This window comes from Eulemur rufifrons, chromosome 9 (genome assembly GCF_041146395.1).
Source record: "Eulemur rufifrons isolate Redbay chromosome 9, OSU_ERuf_1, whole genome shotgun sequence".
NCBI classification, from domain to species: Eukaryota; Metazoa; Chordata; class Mammalia; order Primates; family Lemuridae; genus Eulemur; species Eulemur rufifrons.
The window spans coordinates 54787309-54809186 of NC_090991.1; the positions used below are offsets into that span (position 1 = coordinate 54787309).

The following is a 21878-nucleotide window of genomic DNA, read 5'->3' on the forward strand; positions in this document are numbered from 1 at the left end:
CACTCCCCGTCCGTCTCAGGCAGCGAGGACTGGCAGCCAGAGCCATTAAGAACTGATGCAGCGGAACGTTTATGGGGGAAGGATTAATCCACTGCTCCAATACTGCCAGTGAGCTTTTAGACCCTCTCTGCCTTTTCTTCTTCTTTGCAGAAGGAGGAAGGTTTTCCCCACTCACGGTTTCTCTGCTTTACGAAGTTGCGTTACACCCGGAAACCCTTTCCGTCCGCTGCTGTGCGGTGGGTGCGGAGCTGTGAGGCTTCTCCCTGCCTGGGCAAGGCGGGCGCCGCCTCCTCCAGGTGGGACGAGCTTCTCTCCAGCTCACCCGCCTCTCCTTGATTTACTGAATGTAAAGGTGGAGTTTATGTGGTTTGGCATTTTTGGTTTAAGATGATTTTTAATTTTCTAGCCTTCTTCCTGTGGTGTTTGCCACCCAACCCTTACCCTCTGCCAGAAACGTCTTCAGAGACCGGACCCTCTGTCTTGTGCAGTGTCTACCCTTCTAGACGTTACATGGTTCTCATGGTGGGGAACACAGATGGAAAGCAAAAACTAAGTATTAGTTTATAATCTAAGTTAAAAGAAAAATGGGTAATTGCATTATGACGTATCAGGAGGACGTAGAGAAAATACTGGTTTCTTGAGAGAGAGGGGGGAGTTGCTCAACAGCGGGGCAGGCGAGGGCTAAGGCCTCCAGGAGGAGGTGGTGTCGGCTTGGGCTGAGTCTTAAAGAAGAGAACAAAGTCAACACTTCTGCCTGAGAGGGGCTAGGTGGGGGTGATGTCGGAGGAAATACACGATTTAAAAGATCAGCGTGGTATTTGTTGGAAACCACAAGGAGTTCTGTGCCGTGGGAGCCTGGGGTCGGAATCAGGGATTAAAAACAAGAAAGGCCAGGGGGGGCTCCAGGGCTAAGAGCCCAGAGCACCTCTGACTGCCAGGCTCGTGGGCTCCAGTGTGTGAAATCGTCAGGGGTGTGATGCGCCAGATGGCTGCATAGAACGTCGCTCCAGTGCCATGTGGAGGAGGGATTTGGGCAGAGAAGACCAGTTAGGAGGCGGTTGTGTCCCAGAGACAAAGTGTGGGGCACTGAGTCAGGCCAGGGGGTGAACCCTGGAACAACTTGGGACATGCAGGGTTGGGGCGGAGGAGCCGTGGAGACTGTGACTGTGACCAGGAAAAAGAAGGCACCTGTGGGTGTTTGTTTGTTCCCAGGTGGTGCGTGGGCCCCGGGGTCCGTGAGTGTGGTCAGGAGAGGCAACAGAGGTGCTGCTTGGGGCCCTCAACACACAGTCACAAGAGCTGAAGGAGGCAGGAGAGAGTGAAATCGGGGAGCAGGAGAGGATCGCAGGAGGCGATGGCAGGAGAACCAGGAGGAAATGGCCTGGAAGAATCCAGGCGGCACGGTCGGCCCCAGTGTTGCAGATGAGATGAAAGTAGCATCCGTTATTCAAAGGAGTTTGGCCCATTAGCAAGGAGAGCAATTTATTTTCCAAGTAAAGCAGTGCAGTTCTACATAAGCAATTTCCCATTTCTAAGAAGATTCTAAGTACCTCTTCTGCCAGAGAACTCGGAATTGCATCAGAATTCTTAGCCACACGTAAATGGCATCCTCTCCTGGCTGCTTCCTTTTAACTCACAGGCAGGAGCCGTAGCCGCGTCTGGATTTGTCACCCAGCTCTCCCTCGACTGCAGATGCACTTGCACGTGGCCGTTCTCAGGAGAACAGAGAGAGGGGCTGGCAGATTTGTCTTCCTTCCAAAGTGTGTTCTCTGAATACACATCAACCAGTGGCAGGAGCTGATGGCCCAGAGATGCTAGGTGTGGGGGTGGGGCACTCGTTGAAGTGTACGTTCAAGTAAACCTCGAGGATTTTAAAGGTTTATTGGGTTTTTTGATACATCTTCTGCCCTTTATTACAGTTGAAATTTATTTCATGGGCAATTCTAAATAAATATTATTTAATTCATAGAGTTTATTGGTTTTTGTTTTTTAAATGGCATCTCTATCAAACAGATGTCTCTTATTTTGATATGGTGTGCAGTTAATTACTGCTTCTGTGGTCTTGGGGAGCCTCCTTACGTGTTCCAAGACACTGCTGTTGCAGCCTCTGCTGCTCTGGGGTGTCCGATTTGAAAGCCCCTGGAGTAGCACAGTGTGAGATGCAACATGGTATTCACGCTCTCCGGTTTGGGTCATTTGTGCCTTTTTCGCATTAGGAAGGACACTTCCCAGACCCATTGTTGTTCGTCTCAGATTTAACCGTCTAGGGAGGGGACAGTCCCAGGAAGACATGAAGGCCCAGTGGGAGCACTGAGGAGGGCACGCAGGCAAGAGGGGGCCCTCAGCTGGGTCTTGAAGCAGGAGTAAGAGCCAGTAGACAAGGAGGCCTGAGAGTGCTGGAGGCGCTGGTGATAAGAATCGGTCCCCTCTGACCTGGTGACACTGTCGGGAGCAGGTGGCGTGGTTCCAGTGCCCTGTCATCCTAGGGTCAGTAGGATAAAAAAAAGTTGCAGTCGCTCAAGCAGCATTGTGCAGACTGTACAATTCACATGATTCCAAGTTATTAAGGCTTCTCAACATTGCATATGTGAGCGTGGGGGAAGAGAATGGAAGTTTAGTAATGTCAGAGGGTAAACAAGGTGTGAAATCATCCTTTTCCCCTTCAGTGCCGCGTGCACCTGGCCCAGGGGCATCAGCGCTCACGTTGGCTCTTCCTGCTCTGCGTGCCTGGGCCCAGGGAAGAAGCAAAGCTGGCCGCAGGCTCTCCTGGGTCACCCAGGTCTGCAGGGCGTCCCTTGGGCTCTCATCTGGGACAGCAGGGCTCAGCCAGGCTGCTGGGTCTGTCCAGCGTCGGTGACATGCTGGAGGCACCCTGAGGGTACCGGGGCGTATTCTGATAGTCACTTGCATACGTCTGCTGGAAAGGCAGGAGAGAACGCAGCCAACTTCACCCTGTTACTTACTTACAGGCTGAGGGCAGCCAGAAGGAGCCACTGCTAGAAGGTTATTGCAGCTGAGAAAGAACAAGTCCCCATTGTTATCCAATTTGGTTTCTTTTAAAAAATATTTTAGCATTTTGTTAAGCCAAGGGCAAGAGTCCAGCTGCTTTGCCTGCAGATTGTGCCCTGATAGGGAGCGTCTTTGACTTCACAGGCAGAAGAGACTGGAAGTGCACTTTGTTCTCGTGTCTGGAGATGGGGGCTCTTGGCAAGCTTGTCTTTTAAATAATTGCTAAATCTTTTATTATAAAATTCATTCTTCTTTTTTCAAATGGTACAGATATGTATAAAATGAACAATGAAGGTTCTTCCCTTCCCTTCCTTCCCTTCCCAGTGGTAATCTCTGCTATTTCTTATGTATCCTTTCAGGAACTTTATTATCATAGATAGATAGATAGATAGAGATGTATGCATGAATTTCCATGAATAGAAATTTCTGGAAGTATACATAATTTTTAAATACAGTGGAATTATGTTCTCCATAGTGTTCTGCAACTTAAACTTATTAAACTTAATTGACTTGAACACTGTTCTTTTATACTTTTGCATTGTGGTTTTTTAAAAATAGATGTGGCAAAGATGATTTATTAAGCCCCCATGGTAGCTACTTAGGTTCCTGTTTCCAAGCTTTTGCTTTTGCAAATGCTGTTGCATCAGTAATCTTGCTGGTTATATTTGCACACATTTTTTAGTGCAACTGTTGAATTGAATTTATTCCTAGAAGTTGAGGTCCAGGATCAAAGCCGCGTACTCCGTGAGGGCTGTGTCTGTTCACACTCACGCTCGTGTCGTTTGCGAGTGGATGTTCCCACCCTTCTCCAGGACTCGGTGTTTTCACCTGCTCCGTTTCCTCCTGTAGATGAAAACGGCGTGTCTTTAGTGTTTCTTTGCTCGTGAGTCAAACCGTTCCGTGTTCTCACTCACCACTCTCTATTTCTCGGTCTTTAAACTCCCATTCATATCCTTTGTCCGTGGTTTTTTGTGATGGTAGGTACCACAATAGTTATTTGTATAATAGGAAGTTAGCCTTACTCTGCTGCATGCACTCCAAGTATTTCCCCACATTTGCCATTTAGCTTTGTTTACTTTTTTTTGGCAATACAGACATTTATGTAATCACAAAGTTTAAAATTTTATGTAATCAATTTTATCAGTATCTTTCCATGTTGATTTTGGATTTTGTGAAATGCTTAGAAAGATTTCATCATGCCAAAACTATTTCTTAAATGCTTGTCTATAGATACTTCTAAAATTTTACATTTTTTTTTTTTTTTTTTACTATTAATCATTTTACATGTGAAAAATATACATGACCCCCGTGCCCACTGTCCGGCTTACGCTGCAGCGTTGAGGTGGAGCTGGGTTCGTCGGCCCCTTCTGGGCTGTCTCCTCCCCTTTCTTCCCGTGGTAATTTGGGGTTTATCATGCCAACAATGTTTGCATACTTTTACCGTATGGATGTGTAATTTTAAATAACACTGAGTAATCCTGTGTATCCTTTAAAACTTCTCATGAATGGTGTCACTTTCTGTATCTTACGCGGTTTGCCTCTTCTGTTCCAGCTTAGGTTTGCCGGTGTGGCCATCCTGATTCGTGTAGCTCTAATTTATTCACTTTCCCTGCTGAATGGTTTTTTTATGAATACTCAATTTGGAATTCATTTTGATGTTTACAATATGAATTTTTCTCAGCGCAGCTCTTCGCTGTGACTCCATACTCACGATGGGGACGGGGTGACAGCAGGCTGTCGAAATGCCTTGAGTTCTCCCACTTCCCAAGGAGGAGCAAATGTATATGTTTCATTGCTGATGACTCATGAGTTAGGTATTTACATATTTTAACTATGTATTTAATTTGAAACATTATATTTAATTATTTTATCATATACTTACTACAGTATTTACTGTTATACCAATTACTCTATGATCAACTAGAAATAAATATTCAGTAAAAGGGAAAAACATTTACATATCTCAGCTCGTTTGAGTCACTGAGAATGATCATGGCAGCCCACCCCACCCTTGCGTCCACCACCTGTGACATACTTGCTATTCCACATACGTTGAGGAAAACATTGCCACAGTGTGATTAGTAGGTGCTACAACCTCAGTTTGTATAAAATGGGATGATGTTTTTGCAAGGTTAAGGAAATGACCTAATCACGCCTGGGTGAGGCCACCTGGAGGCCCACGGCCATCAGCTGATGGCAGTCTTCCTCTGTATCCCAGACATTCATGGGGACACTTGGTGGGTGCTCTCCGCCCAGCGGCAGCGATTCTGGGAGTTTCCAGGCCAGGTGCATGGTCAGCCCTCTGGCGGGTGGAGCGGGGGCGTCAGAACCGCTGCACCTGATGTGAGAGGCCAGGTGGGAGGGGCGGCCGCCCATCTTGGGTTCAGGTTTGCCTTTTCAGGGTGGAGCGTGGCGCAGGGGGCATTGCTGCATGTCGTTCTGCCTGTCTCACCCACCCACCGGGACCCAAACCTCACGAAGCCAGGGTGGGATTCTTCCTACCTGGCCCCTGCGTTCTGGAGGCAGTGCTGCCGCCCTCCAGGATGACTTGTGGAGCAGGTGCTCCTCTCTTTGTACCTGCCCGTTTTGGCAGAGCCAGGTGCACAAGGGATTCTGCATTCACGTAACAATCCAAAGCTCAGGCTCAGTCTTCACGCCAGAAGTCCTCGAGACGCGGAAACGTGTGAAGCTCCTTGGGTTACAGGAGCACCGGGTCCTGCTGCCCGGTTGGGGTGGCCTTGGTGGGGAGACGTCCTCCAGGCTTGCCGTGGGTTGGGCTTTTCCCAGCTGTGGCTGCCTTTGTGGTCAACTCCCTCTGTGATGACAGCCCGATGAAGCAAGTGTACTTTTTTCCCCGATTTTTCCTGACGGCTAAAGTGGATTGTAATGAATAAATTATCTAAAACCCATTTCTGTTTCTTTGTTTGAAATGAAACGTGGCCTTGAATATATTTTTTTAAGAGAAAGAGAGACTTTGAGTAGGGCTTCTCTGTACTTTTCGTTTGGGGCGGGAGAGAATTGAAGCCCATTGCCTGACAGCTCTGGGCCTGTCCAGCGGCCTTCAGCGTACACGGGGCTTTTGGATTCTCCTGCTGTGTGGGTTGGTGCAGCTGGAGTGCGTGGGGACATTCCAGGGGACAGAGAGAAGCAGCTGTGCTCTGGCTGTGGTCTCTGTGCTCTGCGGCCGAGGCTGCCCTTTGAGTTTGCAGGGCCGTAATTCTGGGCTGGAGCTTCGCCCAGCAGCCAGGGCTTCTCTGAGGCAGAAACGAGATCTGACGCTCACGTTCTCACGGAGGTTGCTCGCGAAGGTCGTCTTCCTCGGAGTGCTTAATAGAGTTGGCTTTGTATTCCCCGAGGGATGCGGACGTCCAGTTGTTGCAGTTTTACTGAACTTAACACGTGCAGCCAATCTTTTCAATGAAATTGTCTCTCCTCTAAGGCAGCAGTTCTCAACCAGGGAGATTTTTCGCTTTGGGACATTTGGCAATGTCTAGAGACCATTTCAGTTGTCACATTGAGGCGGGAGAGGGCAGGTGCTTCTGGTAGGTAGAGCCCAGGGTGCTGCTGGGCGTTGTGCAGTGCGCGGGACAGCCCCAAGAGTGACCTGGCCTGTGTGCACGGTGCCAGGGAGGAGACTGCCGCTCAGAGCTAGGGCCACAGATGCTTGTGCTGCTCGAGGGCTGCGTCCTGCATCCTGTGTCCTGCCACGCAGCTGTCTGCAAAGGCAGGGCGGGGCCTTCAGGCCATTTTTCGTGGTGGAGCTTCCTGGTGGTTATAGCACGAAAGCCCCTCTCAGAACTAAAATCGTGAAGCTAAGACCCCGTGGAGAGCCCAGGGCTTTTTGCCGTGGTGCCCTTGGGATGAGCTTGAGCAATGGCGACGCTCTTGCCCCGAGCGGGACTGGCAGCTGAAGATGCCACCCACGACCCTGCGGGAGCTGCCAGCAGGGCACAGAATGGAAGAAGGAATCGCTGAGGCTCTTTCAGCGTATCCGTACCTCATTATGTTAATGAGTCAGCATTCGTCAACTTTACACCTCAGAAATTTAAAAGGTAACTTTTGATTTTGGCAAATGTGAAAAATAGATTTCAGCTCAAAAGATAAGACTTGAGAACATGGTGTGTTAAAATGTCTTTTGTTTCATGCTTCTTTGCTGCCTTTGGGACCTGTGTGCCTGTACGTGGAAGGCAGTAAAGATGTCAGCAGCCGCCATTTTACTGCTGGCCACGCCGAGGACATGGGGGGCCTGTGGGCAGGGCGGGCGGGCATCCTGGCTTCGGTGCTCCTTGCTGAGCCTGAATGTTGTGGGAAGGGGATGGACAGCTCGGTGTTTTCAGTGCATGAAAGTGCTGTGATTTCTCAGGCTGCTGCAAACCCTTTCTCCCATCAGTGCAGGGGGGCCTGCCCAGCCAAAGGCTCCTTTGGCCCCTCCCCCATGGCAACGTTGGGGAGACAGGGGAGGGTGGGAGGCGCTCTCTCCCACCAGGCCCAGGGGGCCCTGTTAGGATCTCCTGCCCACCCGCCTTTCAGGAGGAAACTTTGTCCAACGCAGCATTTGCTGAAGCATCTTTATGTTTTGCTTATACAGATGGTATGTGGTACCTGCTCGTTATAAAACAGCAAGGGCGTACACAAGTGTATTACTGTAAACCCAGAGGTCACCCTTTTCCTTCCTCCTAATGGTCTGTGTATATTCTGTCTATTGTAATAGAGGTCATTTCTACGAGAAGAGATTCCTACAGAGCAGGAGTATTAAAAGAAGTGGATATGAGCCAGGCACAATGGCTCATACCTGTAATCCTAGCACTTTGGGAGGCCGAGACGGGAGGATCGCTTCAGCCCAGGAGTTTGAGACCAGCCTGGTTAACAAAGCGAGACCCCGACTCTACAAAAACTAAGAAAAATTAGCCAGGCATGGTGATGGCACCTGTAGTCCCAGCTACTTGGAGGCTGAGGCAGGAGGATCCCTTGAGCCCAGGAGTTGGAGACTGCAGTGAGCTATGATGATGCCACTGCACTCTACCTGGGCAACAGAGCAAGATTGTGTCAAAAAAAAAAATTGGCTATGGCACCCTCCACTCTCTACAGCCCTTGCAGCGAGATCTTCATTCTTTCAGCACCAGCACTTGCGTTCTCATTGCGTGCAGGAAAGGGCTCAGGTGGCGGGCTCTGCACTCGCCGCTCTCTCTTCTTCCACACAGAATGAGACCATGTTGCACATGATGATCTAAAACATTTTAAAAGTCGTCATAAGCCTCTCACGTCTTTCCATGGCAGTGCATGTAAACAACCTCAGTCTCTGTCGTGGGGGCAGTTCTGTAATGTGGGCGTGTGGTGTATGGACAGTGCCTTGCCTATGGATTCCTTTGTGTTGGATGTATCAGGCCCTCGTTCAGCCCCTTCATTTGGGTGTTTTAAAATGTAAAGGAGAACTTGATTTGTCTCTATGTAATAGTCCATGTGGGCCTTTGGAGCCTAGGTTTCGTCTGTCCCCTGGCCCCACTGTCCCTCAGCGGTTGTCCATGGCATGGTGGCTATTATCTGTGGCATGGTGGATGTTATCCGTGGCATGGTGGGTGTTGTCCGTGGCATGGTGGGTGTTGTTCGTAGCATGGTGGGTGTTGTCCGTGGCATGGTGGGTGTTGTTCGTAGCATGGTGGCTGTTATCTGTGGCATGGTGGCTGTTATCTGTGGCATGGTGGCTGTTGTCTGTGGCATGGTGGGTGTTGTCTGTGGCATGGTGGCTGTTGTCTGTGGCATGGTGGGTGTTGTCCGTGGCATGGTGGGTGTTGTCTGTAGCATGGTGGCTGTTATCTGTGGCATGGTGGGTGTTGTCTGTGGCATGGTGGCTATTATCTGTGGCATGGTGGGTGTTGTCTGTGGCATGGTGGCTGTTATCTGTGGCATAGTGGCTGTTATCTGTGGCATGGTGGCTGTTGTCTGTGGCATGGTGGGTGTTATCTGTGGCATGGTAGGTGTTGTCTGTGGCATGGTGGGTGTTATCTGTGGCATGGTGGGTGTTGTCTGTGGCATGGTGGGTGTTGTCTGTGGCATGGTGGCTGTTATCTGTGGCATAGTGGCTGTTATCTGTGGCATGGTGGCTGTTGTCTGTGGCATGGTGGGTGTTGTCTGTGGCATGGTGGGTGTTATCTGTGGCATGGTGGAAGATGGTTCACCATGTCCACACCCTGGCGTGGGTGAGCACAAGAGCAGCACTTATAATTTGGACATTGTACTTTTGATCGGGTCCCATGGGCTGGATTCGGCTGTAAGAACAGACTTGGTTGTAAAGGCAGCTGGACGGAGTGTTCCATTGGCAAAGAAGAAGGCAAAATAAGATGTTAGACTAGTGGGCTCTACCACAGCAGCATTTAGATGGTTTACAGTCTTTTGCCAGCCAAGATGGGGTATATCCTTGTACATACATCTCTGGGTGCACATGCAGGTGTTTCTATAGGGCAGATACGTAGAAGTAGTCAAAAGAAATGTACATTTAAAATTTTTACAAGTACTGCCAAATTGCCTTCCAAAAAAAGCTTCCTTGATCTACATGCCCACCACCAGTCAATGAGTGCCCTGTTGAACACATCCTTGTCAACATGGGTATTATTCATCTTTTATCTTTCTTTCCAGTTTGCCAGATGGAAATGATAGGTGGATGGAAGGATGGATGGATGGATAGATTGTCATTGTAATTTGCATTTCCAAAATTAAGAGCATGAAACTCTTCTCAGGATCACTGACCATTCGTGCTGCGTCTGTGAATTGCCTGTTTGTATCTTTTGCCTGTTTTTGTATTTTTTGTTTTGTCCTTTGTCCATCTGTAGCTGCGGCTATGTACACACATTCTCAATGTAAATTCTCTGTCACACATGGTGTACCTGCTTCTAAAACTGCTAGGTAGAATTGGTATGTGTTTTTATCAGCATTATATAATTTTTATCTTATTGTATCTGCCTGTCTTTTTCTTTAACACTTGTAGGTTTTGTGACTTGTTTAAGAAGGCCATTCTTACACCAAAATAAATAAAAATCTTTTATTATACTTTTACATTTAGGTTTTTAATCCACTCTGGTTTGTTGTGCGTGTAGAATCTCACACTGCAGTATCAGATAGTTAGATTTTGCAGCATCGAGTACTAAATGACATTCTTCTTGACTGACTTAAAATGCCACCTTCATCACAACTGTCTATGTGGGCCTGTGTCTGGGCTTTCTCTTCTGTTGATTTGTGGTCTCACCCTCCGTAGTAGCATCCTGTCATTACCACAGATTTACAGCATGTTCAATATCTGGTAGTGTGATTCCCTATTCATTATTCTTTATTAAATTGTTTTTATTCTTGTGCATTTCTCTTCTGCACTGACTTTAGAATGAGCTTGTCCAATTCCATTAAAGGGAAAACTCCGAGGGTATTTTGACTGGACTTGGCTTGACATTCTAGATTCATTAGGAAAGAATTGACATCCATGGAATCCATCAATGAGAGTTTATTTGGAGAGAGCATTTCCAGGTGTTCTCTTATGTAGCACACTGACTGTAAACAATCCACCAGGTAAGCACAGTTCAGCAAGATGAAACGGCTGAGTGTAAGAACAGAGTGGCCCTCTCTCATGGTATAGGTCTCTGTGCACCTATGTTGTTGGCATGTTGCGTTGTCATGCCTGGCGTGTAACTCACTGCTGGTTCTTTGCTGCGCGTGTCCGAAGCCACTGCGGGCTGCTAGGTGCCAGCTTCCCCCAGGCCTTGCATGGTCGTCTCGTCTTCTGCTCTTCCTTCCTGTCGGGCTGTGGACAGCGCCATCGGCAGTGCCAGCGGCAGTGTGTGTGGCCCGGCTGCTCAGAAACAAACACACCCCCACTGTGAGTTTGATTTCTGCCAGTATCTGAGAATCCAATTTCTGCCAGAGTTTTGCCACTGACTCCATTGATGTCTGAGGAAAGGTAAACAGGCAAAGGTATTCCATGGAGGAGAATTGCTTTAAAATGTTAGCTCTTTCCCCAGTGGGATGAGAACCTTCTTCTCTCCATTTACCAGTAGTCACTAGAGTCTTTTCAGGGGCTAAACAGTACAGCATGTCCAGAAAAATGTGTCCCTTAGAGCAGTGGTCCCCAACCTGTTTGACACCAGGCTCCAGTTTCGTGGAAGACGGTTTTTCCACAGCCGGGTGAGAGGGGGACGGGGGCATCGCCGCCTCTGCTCCACCTCAGACCACCAGGCCTTGGACCCTCTGGGGGGCGCAACCTGGATCCCTCGCACGTGGTTTGCAGTGGGGTTCGAGATCCTGTGAGGGTCTGATGCCCCTGCTCTGAGGGGGACGGGGCTCGGGTGGTGACGCGAGTGATGGGGAGCGGCTGTGGGTGCAGGTGGGGCTTCGCTTGCTCCTCTGCTGCTGGCCTCCTGCTGTGGAGCAGGTTCCTGGGGGCCACGGATGGTGCTGGGGGTGGGGGACCGCAGACTTAGAGAGTTAGTGTCAATAGGCTATTGTTCTGTGACTTGTAAAATATGTATAGTGCTAAACCCACTGGTACTCCTCAAGTGTGATTTTTGGAAGCATTTAGAGGATAAAGTGCTTATTGGCATCTCTGAACTCAGAGAGAGAGTGGCGTGCAAGTTTGAGGACCTGAGCAACTCCTCAGAGCTCATCTCTCTCACCATGAGGTGTGTGTCACGTTGTCTAAGCAAAGACCTGTTACAGAGTGAGAGGGTGAACAGAGAAACGGCGTGGACAGCATGTATATCTTTCGTTTGTGAGAGAGGTGGGGGATACGTGGGTCCCGCAGGGGGCATGAGCACACGTTCTAAGGAGACAGCAGGTAGCTGAAGCCGCAGCAGCTGCAGAGGGGCCCTGGGGCGAGGGATGTGAACTTGGCCCAGCATTTGGCACTTATAGGAGTGAAATACCACATCAGGAAATGTGCAGAAGTTTAGTTTGCTGTTATGGATAGTTTTGTATAAATGATAACTCAAGAACGCCATCTCTCCGACCAGCAGAATGTGTTGTACCTTCTTTTTTTTTTTTTTTTTCTTTTTTTTGACAGAGTCTCGCTCTGTTGCCTGGGCTAGAGTGCCGTGGCGTCAGCCTAACTCACAGCAACCTCAAACTCCTGGGCTCAAGCGATCCTCCTGCCTCAGGCTCATGAGTAGCTGGGACTACAGGCATGCGCCACCATGCCTGGCTAATTTTTTCTATATATTTTTAGTTGTCCAGCTAATTTCTTTCTATTTTTAGTAGAGACGGGGTCTCGCTGTTGCTCAGGCTGGTCTCAAACTCCTGACCTCGAGCAATCCTCCCGCCTCGGCCTCCCAGAGTGCTGGGATTACAGGCGTGAGCCACCGCGCCCGGCCTGTTGTACCTTCTTTAAAGTGCAGGTACTTGTTAGCAGCCTGTGTTCTTGAGATGCACACGTGACACGTGCGCACTTTGTTTTCCAGAACTACACGCAGTACATCCCCCTGTCCATATACGACCTGCAGACGTGGATGGGCAGCCCGTCGATATTCGTCTACGACTGCTCCAACGCCGGCCTCATCGTCAAGTCCTTCAAACAGTTCGCCCTCCAGCGGGAGCAGGAGCTGGAGGTGAGGCACCGTGTCGCTCTGTCTCTGTCCCTTCCTCCTGGGGTGAGGGTGGGGTGGGGAGGTTGGTAGGTTGGGGGGTGTAGGACGTTCTCTGGATGGAGATGTGCTTGGAGCATTGAGGGCAGGACGGTGTATTCGATGACACAGAGCTGGGAGGGACTCCGCACAAGTTTATGGGCTTATTTTTACATCTCATTTTACTCAGTGTTATTTTTAATCTGAACATTAATTAAGCGATAAGATTAGTAGAGTTGATTTGTGTCCCAGCGGTCTCGGTCTCTGCCTCTAAAATAAATGTTAAAATAAGGCAGACATTATTTCAGGAGAAATGGACCCATATGTTCAATTCTACGGTCTTCGATTGCACTGGCGTCTTTGTTATTGCCCCGGTTTCTGAAAAGCCCAACTAAGCTAAATGACAGAGAACAAACCAAAGCAGCTGTCACGGTGCCCCCATTTAAAGAACTGGCCAGCCTGTGTGGTGCTCGATAATGAAGAGACGTTTTGCTTGGTTGTTTAATTAATATTTGATGTTTGAATTAAACAGTGAATTCTAAAGACAAATTGAAGAGGCAGTTTCAATTAAGAGGCCTCTATCCCGTGGCCGGCACAAGAGTGTCAGAATAAAATATTCTGCAGCCTCGAGGGGGTCGTGAACTCTGATTGGCTGCAATACAGGAAATTCGGAGTTCAGGAACAGAAATGGTCTCAAGTATGTTTCCTCAAGCCTTTTTGGGTCTGTTCAATTTTAAAGTATGTGATGTTTTTCACATTTCATCGGAGAATAATGCTAACATAATCAGCATCAAAATTTGAAATTCTATTTGGTAGAATTTTCAGTTAACATGTCTAGAGTGTGCTATTTTATAAGGCAAGTCCCTGTGCAGAACATTGCATGAGTGACTGATGCATATAATGCCCTTTATCCCTGAAAATCAAACCAAATGCCACAAGTTTCTTTGTTTTGTGTTCTGCAACAAGAGAAGGGAAAGATCAAGTTTTGTATCATCAAATTTTTACCTTGCTTTTAGGCATTTCATCTGAGTTTACCCAGGGGATAGTTTATCTAATGAGTGCTAAAAACTCAAAGCAATGAGAGGTAATTTACTTTTCCTTGCATCAAGTAATAAATATTGCAAAAAATTTTTTTACATTTATAATATGTAAATTAAAATGCCAAAATATCCTGGCTGATTTTTACACCCAATTTATGGGTGGTAGAGTGATTAAGGGAGAGACTAATACATCAGCCTTAGTTAATTAAAACATGTTCAGTATAGTCCCACTCCCTTTTCAGCAGAAGGCCGGCGTTTCTAGCTCATGCATAATATTAAATGTTTACTTTGTCGCGCTTTGAGTATCTGCTCAGTAAGTACTGTATGTATTCTCTGTGCGTTGCCAAGGATTAATCAGCCTGAGACACTGTTCATTTCATTAAGTGCAACACAAAGGATTTCCATGCATCTTTTTTGGAAAAAAAAATGTTTAATTGACTCATTCCTCATGAAGGGGAGATCAAAGGAAAAAAAAAAATGTTAACCGAGGTGGCAAATAGATGGCAATGCAGCGTTATACCATATGCTTTATAATTAGCTCTGATTTTTATCTTCCTTCTTTTTCTTAATTAATGTAGATCAGTCTTGTGTTTTTCTATTGCACTTACTATTATTGGCTATTGTTAAGTTGGTCTCTTGCATAAACAGCGGAAATTAAAATGATAAAATTGGCTCCCAGCTACTATCCTGATGTTCATTTTAGTTCTTTTGCTATCTGCTGTAGAAAGAGTAATCGTATGTGGCCTGTTAAGTTTATTCTTTTAAAATATTCATTTCTTCTCTACAGCTAGCCAAATTCTTTATAAATTTACAATATATTTTAATACTTTTTATTGTATAACATGTGAACTGAAAGAAATTGGCGGGTAAATGATTTGTGCCAGTGTTTTAAAAAATAGAGTAAAAAATGATTAAATGTAATACAAGAAAATGGTTACTTGGACCAGAAAGCCTCCAAATAACAAACATTAACACAAATATGAGTGACATAAATTTTAAGAGACGATTATCAGCTTTCGTGTTGCCGGTGGCCGTGCTTGTCCTGGGAGCGCGGCGTGTTCACTGTGCCGCCCAGGGAGCTGCAGGCGGGGCGGGCGCGGCCTCACGGGACGAAGCACGGCGCAAGGTATCGCTCGCAATCGAAACCTCATCGTGGCCAGAAAAATGCGTATCGGTCACTCAGTAATCGTTCTTATATTTTTCATTGCTTTGCAATTTGAAAATTAAGGACAGTCTTTGAGTCTCTCCGCTTTGCATCTTCTCTTTTTCAATAAGTAGTTTTATTTTTACCAAATTAGTGTATGCCATGGTTTAAAAAATCAAATAGCACAGAGGGCCTGTAACGAATGACACAGTGCTGGCCCCGCACCTCCCCTGCTGGACTCTGCCACCAAAGGCACCTCTCCAGCTGTCTGTGTTTCCAGCCCCCAGGCGCGCTCTCCACATCTGCAAAAGATACTCGGATGCTACTGTTTCTCACTTCACCAATTTTGGGTTCTCTGTGGCTTTCTCCTGCGATACAGACCAAAAGCAGAGCTGCCATTAGTAAACACTTTTTAAAGAAGGGAGAAGTTACCTGCAAGTCTGGTAGTAAATAAACATGTTACGTGATAGTTTTAATTAATACTTGTTATTTGTGTTCAAGAGTGAATCCCAAAGGGAAAATTCTGGACTGGAGGGGCTGTGTCATTGACTGCACCTTCCTGCTTCCCCTCTGCCGCCTGGTTACGTTGCTTTATTTGACTTCTCTACACTTTGTAACCTTTGCAGTTTTAAATGCTATCGTTATGTGCTTGTTGCTAGTTTTATCGATAATACCCGATACCGTTTGGTTTGAGGCCCGTAGCTTCCTGCAGTTTCCTCTGCTGCCTGTCTTTCCCAACTAGCGTCATCCACATTTTACTTTTATAATCATCTTCCATTTTCCAGCCATAATTAAGCCTCTATGTTTAGAGTTTGGGTTGATTCTATAACACGACAAAAATTAAACCTTGTTACCTGATTATGACCAGGTAAATATTGTTCTTTGAATGGCTAAATAGGGCCCTGAGGTATATACTTTTTAAGAACAGTTTTTGTTTGTTTGCTTTTTCTGGACATTATTCTTCTTGCATTACGTACCTGTAACACTTTAATTTCCAAACTCTCACGGAGAGCATCAAAGTGCAGAACGTCCCCTTTGCCCCAAGTATCTCCTTGCGCAGCTGCCGCTCTGGGGCGATTCTTCTGTGTGGGGCTGCCCCGTGGCCGTCACCTGGGCTCCTTTGCAGCTCTCCTGGGTGCAGCCACCATTTTCTAGGTCCCACCTTGTCGTCCTCCTTGGTTTTCTCCTTTATTCTACCACAGCACATCCTTAAGTTACAGCCTAAAAAGGATGTGTTAGTATCTTTCTCAGAGCTTGAGCGTTTGCATTTGCAATGCCTTCAGCTGTAAGTAATGAAAAATCTCACGATGGGTTTTAAAACAAATAGCAGTTTGTCTTTTTCACTAGTGAGATTTCTGAGGCAAACGATTTACTTCTTCAGCCGTGCCACTGGGGCCAGGCTGCTTTCCCTCTGCCCTGGCGTCTGTAGCTGGATTTTTGCTTTATCGTCGCGAGTGTGGCGTGCCCATCGTAGCTGCAGGCGTTTTATGTCTCTGGGGCGGGAGGAGGTGGGAAGGGGCAATGCTGGCCACACCTGTCCCTCTTGCTAGGAGACTACAGTCCACCCTCCATACCTGTGGGCTCCACATCTGCGGATTCGACCAGCTGCAGGTTGAAAATACTGCGTCTGTACTGAACACGTACAGACTTTTTTTGTTGTCATTATTCCCTAAACAATACAGTTTAACAACTAGTGACATATAATTTACATTGTATTAGGTATTATAAGTAATCTAGAGGTGTTTTAAAGTATACGGGAAGATATGCGTAGGTCTATGCAAATACTGCACCGTTTTACACCAGAGACCTGAACGTTCAAGGATTTTGGTATCTCGAGGTCCTGGACCCCATTCCCCACACATACCGAGGGATGTAAATGCAGATATTTCTTTAGGTCTCGTTGGCTGGAGCTGGGTCACTTGGCCACCCAGCTACCATTGGAGGTTGACTGAAGGGGGAGGAGCTGGCAATGACTGCTGCATTATCTGATGACAAACGTCAGCTACATCGCATGTGTGACATGCCATCATTCTAGCTACGTGTTAGACATTGTGTGGCTACGGAATTTTAGGCTATTTTCACTCTCAAAACAATACCACTCTTACTATTAATCCTTTCAGTGTACGAGTAGATGTACTTGAATAATCTGCCACCTGGCTTTGTAGCTGTGACCAATCCAAAGATACAACTGTCTCCGTCCAGATAAAAGCCATAGAAAGATGGCCGGGCGCGGTGGCTCACGCCTGTAATCCTAGCACTCTGGGAGGCCAAGGCAGGAGGACTGCTTGAGCTCAGGAGTTTGAGACCAGCCTGAGCAAGAGCGAGACCCCGTCTCTACTAAATATAAAGAAATTAGCCAGACAACTAAAAATATGTATAGAAAAAATGAGCCGGGCATGGTGGCACATGCCTGTAGTCCCAGCTACTTAGGAGCCTGAGGCAGTAGGATTGCTTGAGCCCAGGAGTTTGAGGTTGCTGTGAGCTAGGCTGACGCCACAGCACTCTAGCCTGGGTGACAGAGTGAGACTCTATCTCAAAAAAAAAAAAAAAAAAAAGTCCAGGATAGTAAAGACTTATTGAATAAGTTCAAATAATATAAACGTGTATTAGGTATATGCCAGATAGCATCATCGAAGAAAATAGCAAATATGAAATGTATTGGTGAGGAAAACTAGAGTTTGATTATTTTTAAAAAACAGTAAAGTTAAATCCTTACTTCACACTACACACATATATCAATTGGTTAACAAAATACGTGTGCATTATAGAACTATAAAAGCACAAGAAGAAAACAAGAGGATGTTTTATAACCTTGGGATAAGGGAACTCTTGTAGGTGTATTTTCCTATGGAGACGTTATAGGAGAATTCTATCAAATTTGACTTCATGAAATTAAAGCCTATAATCCTAGCACTCTGGGCGGCTGAGGGTCAAAAGTTCGAGACCAGCCTGAGCAAACGAGACCCCCATCTCTACTAAAAATAGAAAGAAATGATCTGGACAGCTAAAAACATATATAGAAAAAATTAGCCGGGCATGGTGGCACATGCCTGTAGTCCCAGCTACTCAGGAGGCTGAGGCAGGAGGATCGCTTGAGCCCAGGAGTTTGAGGTTGCTGTGAGCTAGGCTGACGCCACGGCACTCTAGCCCAGGCAACAGAGTGAGACTCTGTCTTTAAAAAAAAAAAGAAAAAAAAAAAAGCCATAGAAAGAATATTTATAGTCACAGTACACAATATATTGAATGTGTTCGAGAGAGTGTGAAAGATATAAAGAGAATATAAATGTTTTTGTAACAGCTTATGTCTTGGAAATGAAATCCTTGGTCAGTAAACTGGAAAGGAAGGCTAAGTCTCAGTGAGATGGTCTTTATTAAATAATATCGCCCATCACTGCTGCTTCTAGGGGTGTTTCCCAAGGGTAGTTACCACTCTTACCTTCCGTGAAGACAGCAGTAAAGCCCGGAGTCCGATCTAGGCAAGTTTCCCCTCTCTTCCTTTGGCGGGAAGCGAGCGAAAGGATTGTGCAGAAGGCATACTATATACGCCTTTTCCTTACAGAGACGGTGTGAGCTCAGCTCGGTCCCGATGAGACTTGGTCCTGAACATCACCGTGTTCATTTGCTTTAAGACTGGATCATAGACACTTTCCTAGGGATGGCCGTGGAGCTAGCATGAGAACATCTTCCTGAAGAACAAGTTGCCACGTGGCGGTCACAGGCACGATTCTCTTCTGCCACCCCTTGGCACTCCGCAAGGCTTTTCTCACGACACTTCTAAGGAAATTGTGTTTTTACCTGACAGTCTCTGGACACCGTTGTGTGGTCCAGGCCTGCAGCCTCTAGCACGAGTTCCTGCAGCAGAGAAGCTCGCCAAATGGCCATTTTCTAGCAAGGATCAAGCTGGTCTCTGCAGCACCCCTGAGTCTGCAGTGACTTAACCACCCCAGTCTCCATTCTGAAATCCCGTATTTGAACTTACATTATCCTCATGCGCTGATCACTGTAACTAAGTTTTATGTCAAATATTTAAGCTAAGTAATTCTGACAAAAATGATTAACGTCCAGAATCCTCAGGTTTCCTCAAAAAATGTTAAATGTGTGTACCACAGAGCTAAAGAATTCATATTTTGAAATCTTACGGTTCGTTTGCTACTACTGTAGACAAGCACATTGCTTTGTTGTTATGGAATTCTGCAACAAAAGTCAATTCTCTGTGATAAAAGTTACTATTTGGCAGAGCACAGTGGCTCACACCTGTATTCCCAGCTACCTGGGAGAACCGCTTGATGCCAGGAGTTCGAGGCTACAGTGAACTAAGACCAGGCCACTGCATCCAGCCTGGGCAATATAGCAAGGCCCTGTCTCTTAAAAAATATAGAAAAGGTTATGATTTGCAGTGTTACAACAACTGTCTGTGATTTCTCAATACCACAGGTTAATTGTCTGGTTACCTGTCAAAAGGTGTATTTCTTGGTCACTGTTACCAAATTGGAATTTTTTAATATGTGTGTGAATTCACAAATATTCCCCATGGACTTGGCGTTGTCATGACATTCCTGACTTCAGAACAGAGATCCATGGTGCTCTTTCTGCGGGGACTTCATCTTTCATGTTACGATGTTCGTGTGTGCTGTTCTTTCTCCTGTGATTTCATTGTTTATCATTTGTAGGTAGTAGGGAAATGAGTTGGTATCTGTTATGTAATAACTTGATTAATCTCCAAGTGATACTAATTTGTGGGTTTTAAAAAGATGTTCTCATTTCTATGTTATCCTTATTTCCTCAATATACATTTTTTTCATTGGTTTATTCTCTTTCATACTGGGAGCTTATGGTGATTTTATTGTTTCTCACATTTAAGAATGAAGAGAAAGTAACCCCAGCTGCTGCACGTCCGCGGCTGGGCACCGGCAGCCGGGGGCCTGGCTCAGCGAAGGCGGGCGGGCGCTGGCTGAGGTGCCGGGACTCGCAGACGCCCCCAGCAGTCTGCATTTTTCTGGGATGTCAGTGACTACACAGGCTGCCCTGATGCATCCGTAACTGTCTTTAGAGGAAGAAACCTCTGAGTGCTTTCTGGGGAGGGCGGTGGTGGAGGACAGTTGCAGGGCACCTGAGTTTAAGCCACAGGTGAGAAGCTGGCTCTGCTGATGACAGGTCTTCAGGTAACCCTGTCTTCCAGCACGTGCGGCTCCAGGCTTTGGCAGGGGAACCTCCTTCCCTCTTGCCCTCTCTGCCCACACTCCGACAGCTTCAGTCTCTCTTTTTAATTAAGGCTGGCCAAGGTACCTCTGTATACCTTATACTTTATTTACAGTAAGCTGTAAGAATTTATAATAGGGATATATATTTGCTCTATTTCAAAACCAGTAAGACATCTGCTCCCTGGTGTAAAGAAATGTATAGTTGTAGTTGAAACTCTCTTCCTCACTCCCCCTGCCCCCACCACACTACAACAGAAGAGAATTGTGATTTGGAAGAAATGCTGCCATGACAACTATTTATGTTATAGGAGAGAGGGGGTGTAATCTAAAAACACATATAGTAGAAACCCCTCTAATTGGAATCCTCAGAACTGCCACCCCCAACATCTAGCTGGGGAGAATGAAGCCACTGTGAAAAATGCGGAAGTTAGTGGGGCTGGGCCGGTGCTCGGGTGGTCTGGTGAGCTCACGTGCCAGCCGTGGTGGAAGGGCCTGGGGAGCAGCGGGGAGGACGCCAGCCCGTGCAGGGCCAGGGCCTCCCGCCAGCGGAGCTGGGAGAGAAGAGGGGGCTGCGTGGGGCAGGGTGAGACCCTGGGCCGGCCCAGGCGCCTGGCGAGCCTCTGCATGCCCTGCCCTGCTTGGTGCCGCACGGTGTTGCTCTCGGGGCGTTTTCCACGCAACCCCAGCAGTCTGTGTGCTGGAGCGGAACAGTCTCCAGTGTTCTGCCCCTTCTGTGCTCTGGGCACTGGCCCTTTCTGCCGTGCGTGGGGGAAGATGAAGTTCTTTTCTGTAGGCGCCTTTACCACTCCCGGTCCTGTAATTTGAAAGCTTCAGGAAAAAGAAAAGTAATTTCTCTGCATAAAAAATTTAAGAACCTTCACCACGGATGGTATAAAATTCACAGACAAAACAAAGCATCATTAGCACTCTCAACTTTCAGAGTATAACTAAGATTCTGCTTCCTCCAAAAACACTTCCTTCAACCTGAACTCTTCCGCAGCTGACTTAATATAAGGATTTCTCACACAATGAATTTGACACTTAATTATGCATTGTCTTGTGGTATCTCTTCTCTTGTTGTCAGCTGTAATTTAAATCTGTTATGTAAACTTGTCAAGAAAGCCTCATATTAAGTTGAGGCTTAGGAAATATTTCTAGACTTCGTCTGATAAATATATATTTGCATAAACTACCTTTATTATCTTCTTTAGATGTGTCTGTGATGCATTGAATACATTTGATCTTTAATTGATTTATATGAAATGCAAAAATAAACATAAAGTTATTAGCTCTAATCCATGAATAATATGAGTAATTTTCTTAAAACTGGAAGTGTTTCTGAAGTTTTCTTAGAATTTAATCTTTTTTTCTAATTTCATCTGTTTTAAAGTATTATCAGAAATTGCATAATGTTCTGGCCAACACCGTGTGATACAGAACAGGGCCTGTCCCCCCGGCCCTGCTCCCGCGCCCACCACCCGAGGCTGGGCTCTGCCTTCCCCCGCACCGAAGCTGGAGGGGTTTGGGGTGACGACCAGGTGAGCTGTCACGACGGGTCCTGGTGGCGCTGGGTGTGGAGCTTCCACTGGCAACAAGAAAAATGGCTGAAGACGGAGCCCCATGAGAGCTGAGGGGCAGGTGGGAAACCAGCCACCGTCTGAGGAGAGGGACGTGCGGCCACTAAGCGCTTTTCCTCAACATGATGGCAAGAAGCAAAAAAAGACGGTCATCCCCGTGACTCCTATCAGCATCACACGGTGGGTCCCAGCTTGTATTGTGCAAAAGGCAAAGAAAAGAGACAGGCACATAGATCGGAAAAGAAGAAGTTAAACGTTTTTTTGAAAATGAAGTGATCATCTATGTTGAAATGCAAACTGCAAAGATCTGC

At 46.7% G+C, this 21878-nt stretch overlaps 1 protein-coding gene across 4 annotated transcripts in view; it reads left to right on the plus strand.

Moving 5' to 3' along the window:
• Positions 1 to 21878, plus strand: part of RPTOR (regulatory associated protein of MTOR complex 1) — a 281234-nt gene that overhangs the window by 122166 nt on the left and 137190 nt on the right. For all 4 annotated transcript variants that reach the window (XM_069482962.1, XM_069482964.1, XM_069482963.1 and 1 more), the window contains one exon: positions 12444 to 12590. In XM_069482962.1, coding sequence (XP_069339063.1) covers positions 12444 to 12590 — 147 coding nt within the window. The remainder of the gene's footprint in view (positions 1 to 12443; positions 12591 to 21878) is intronic.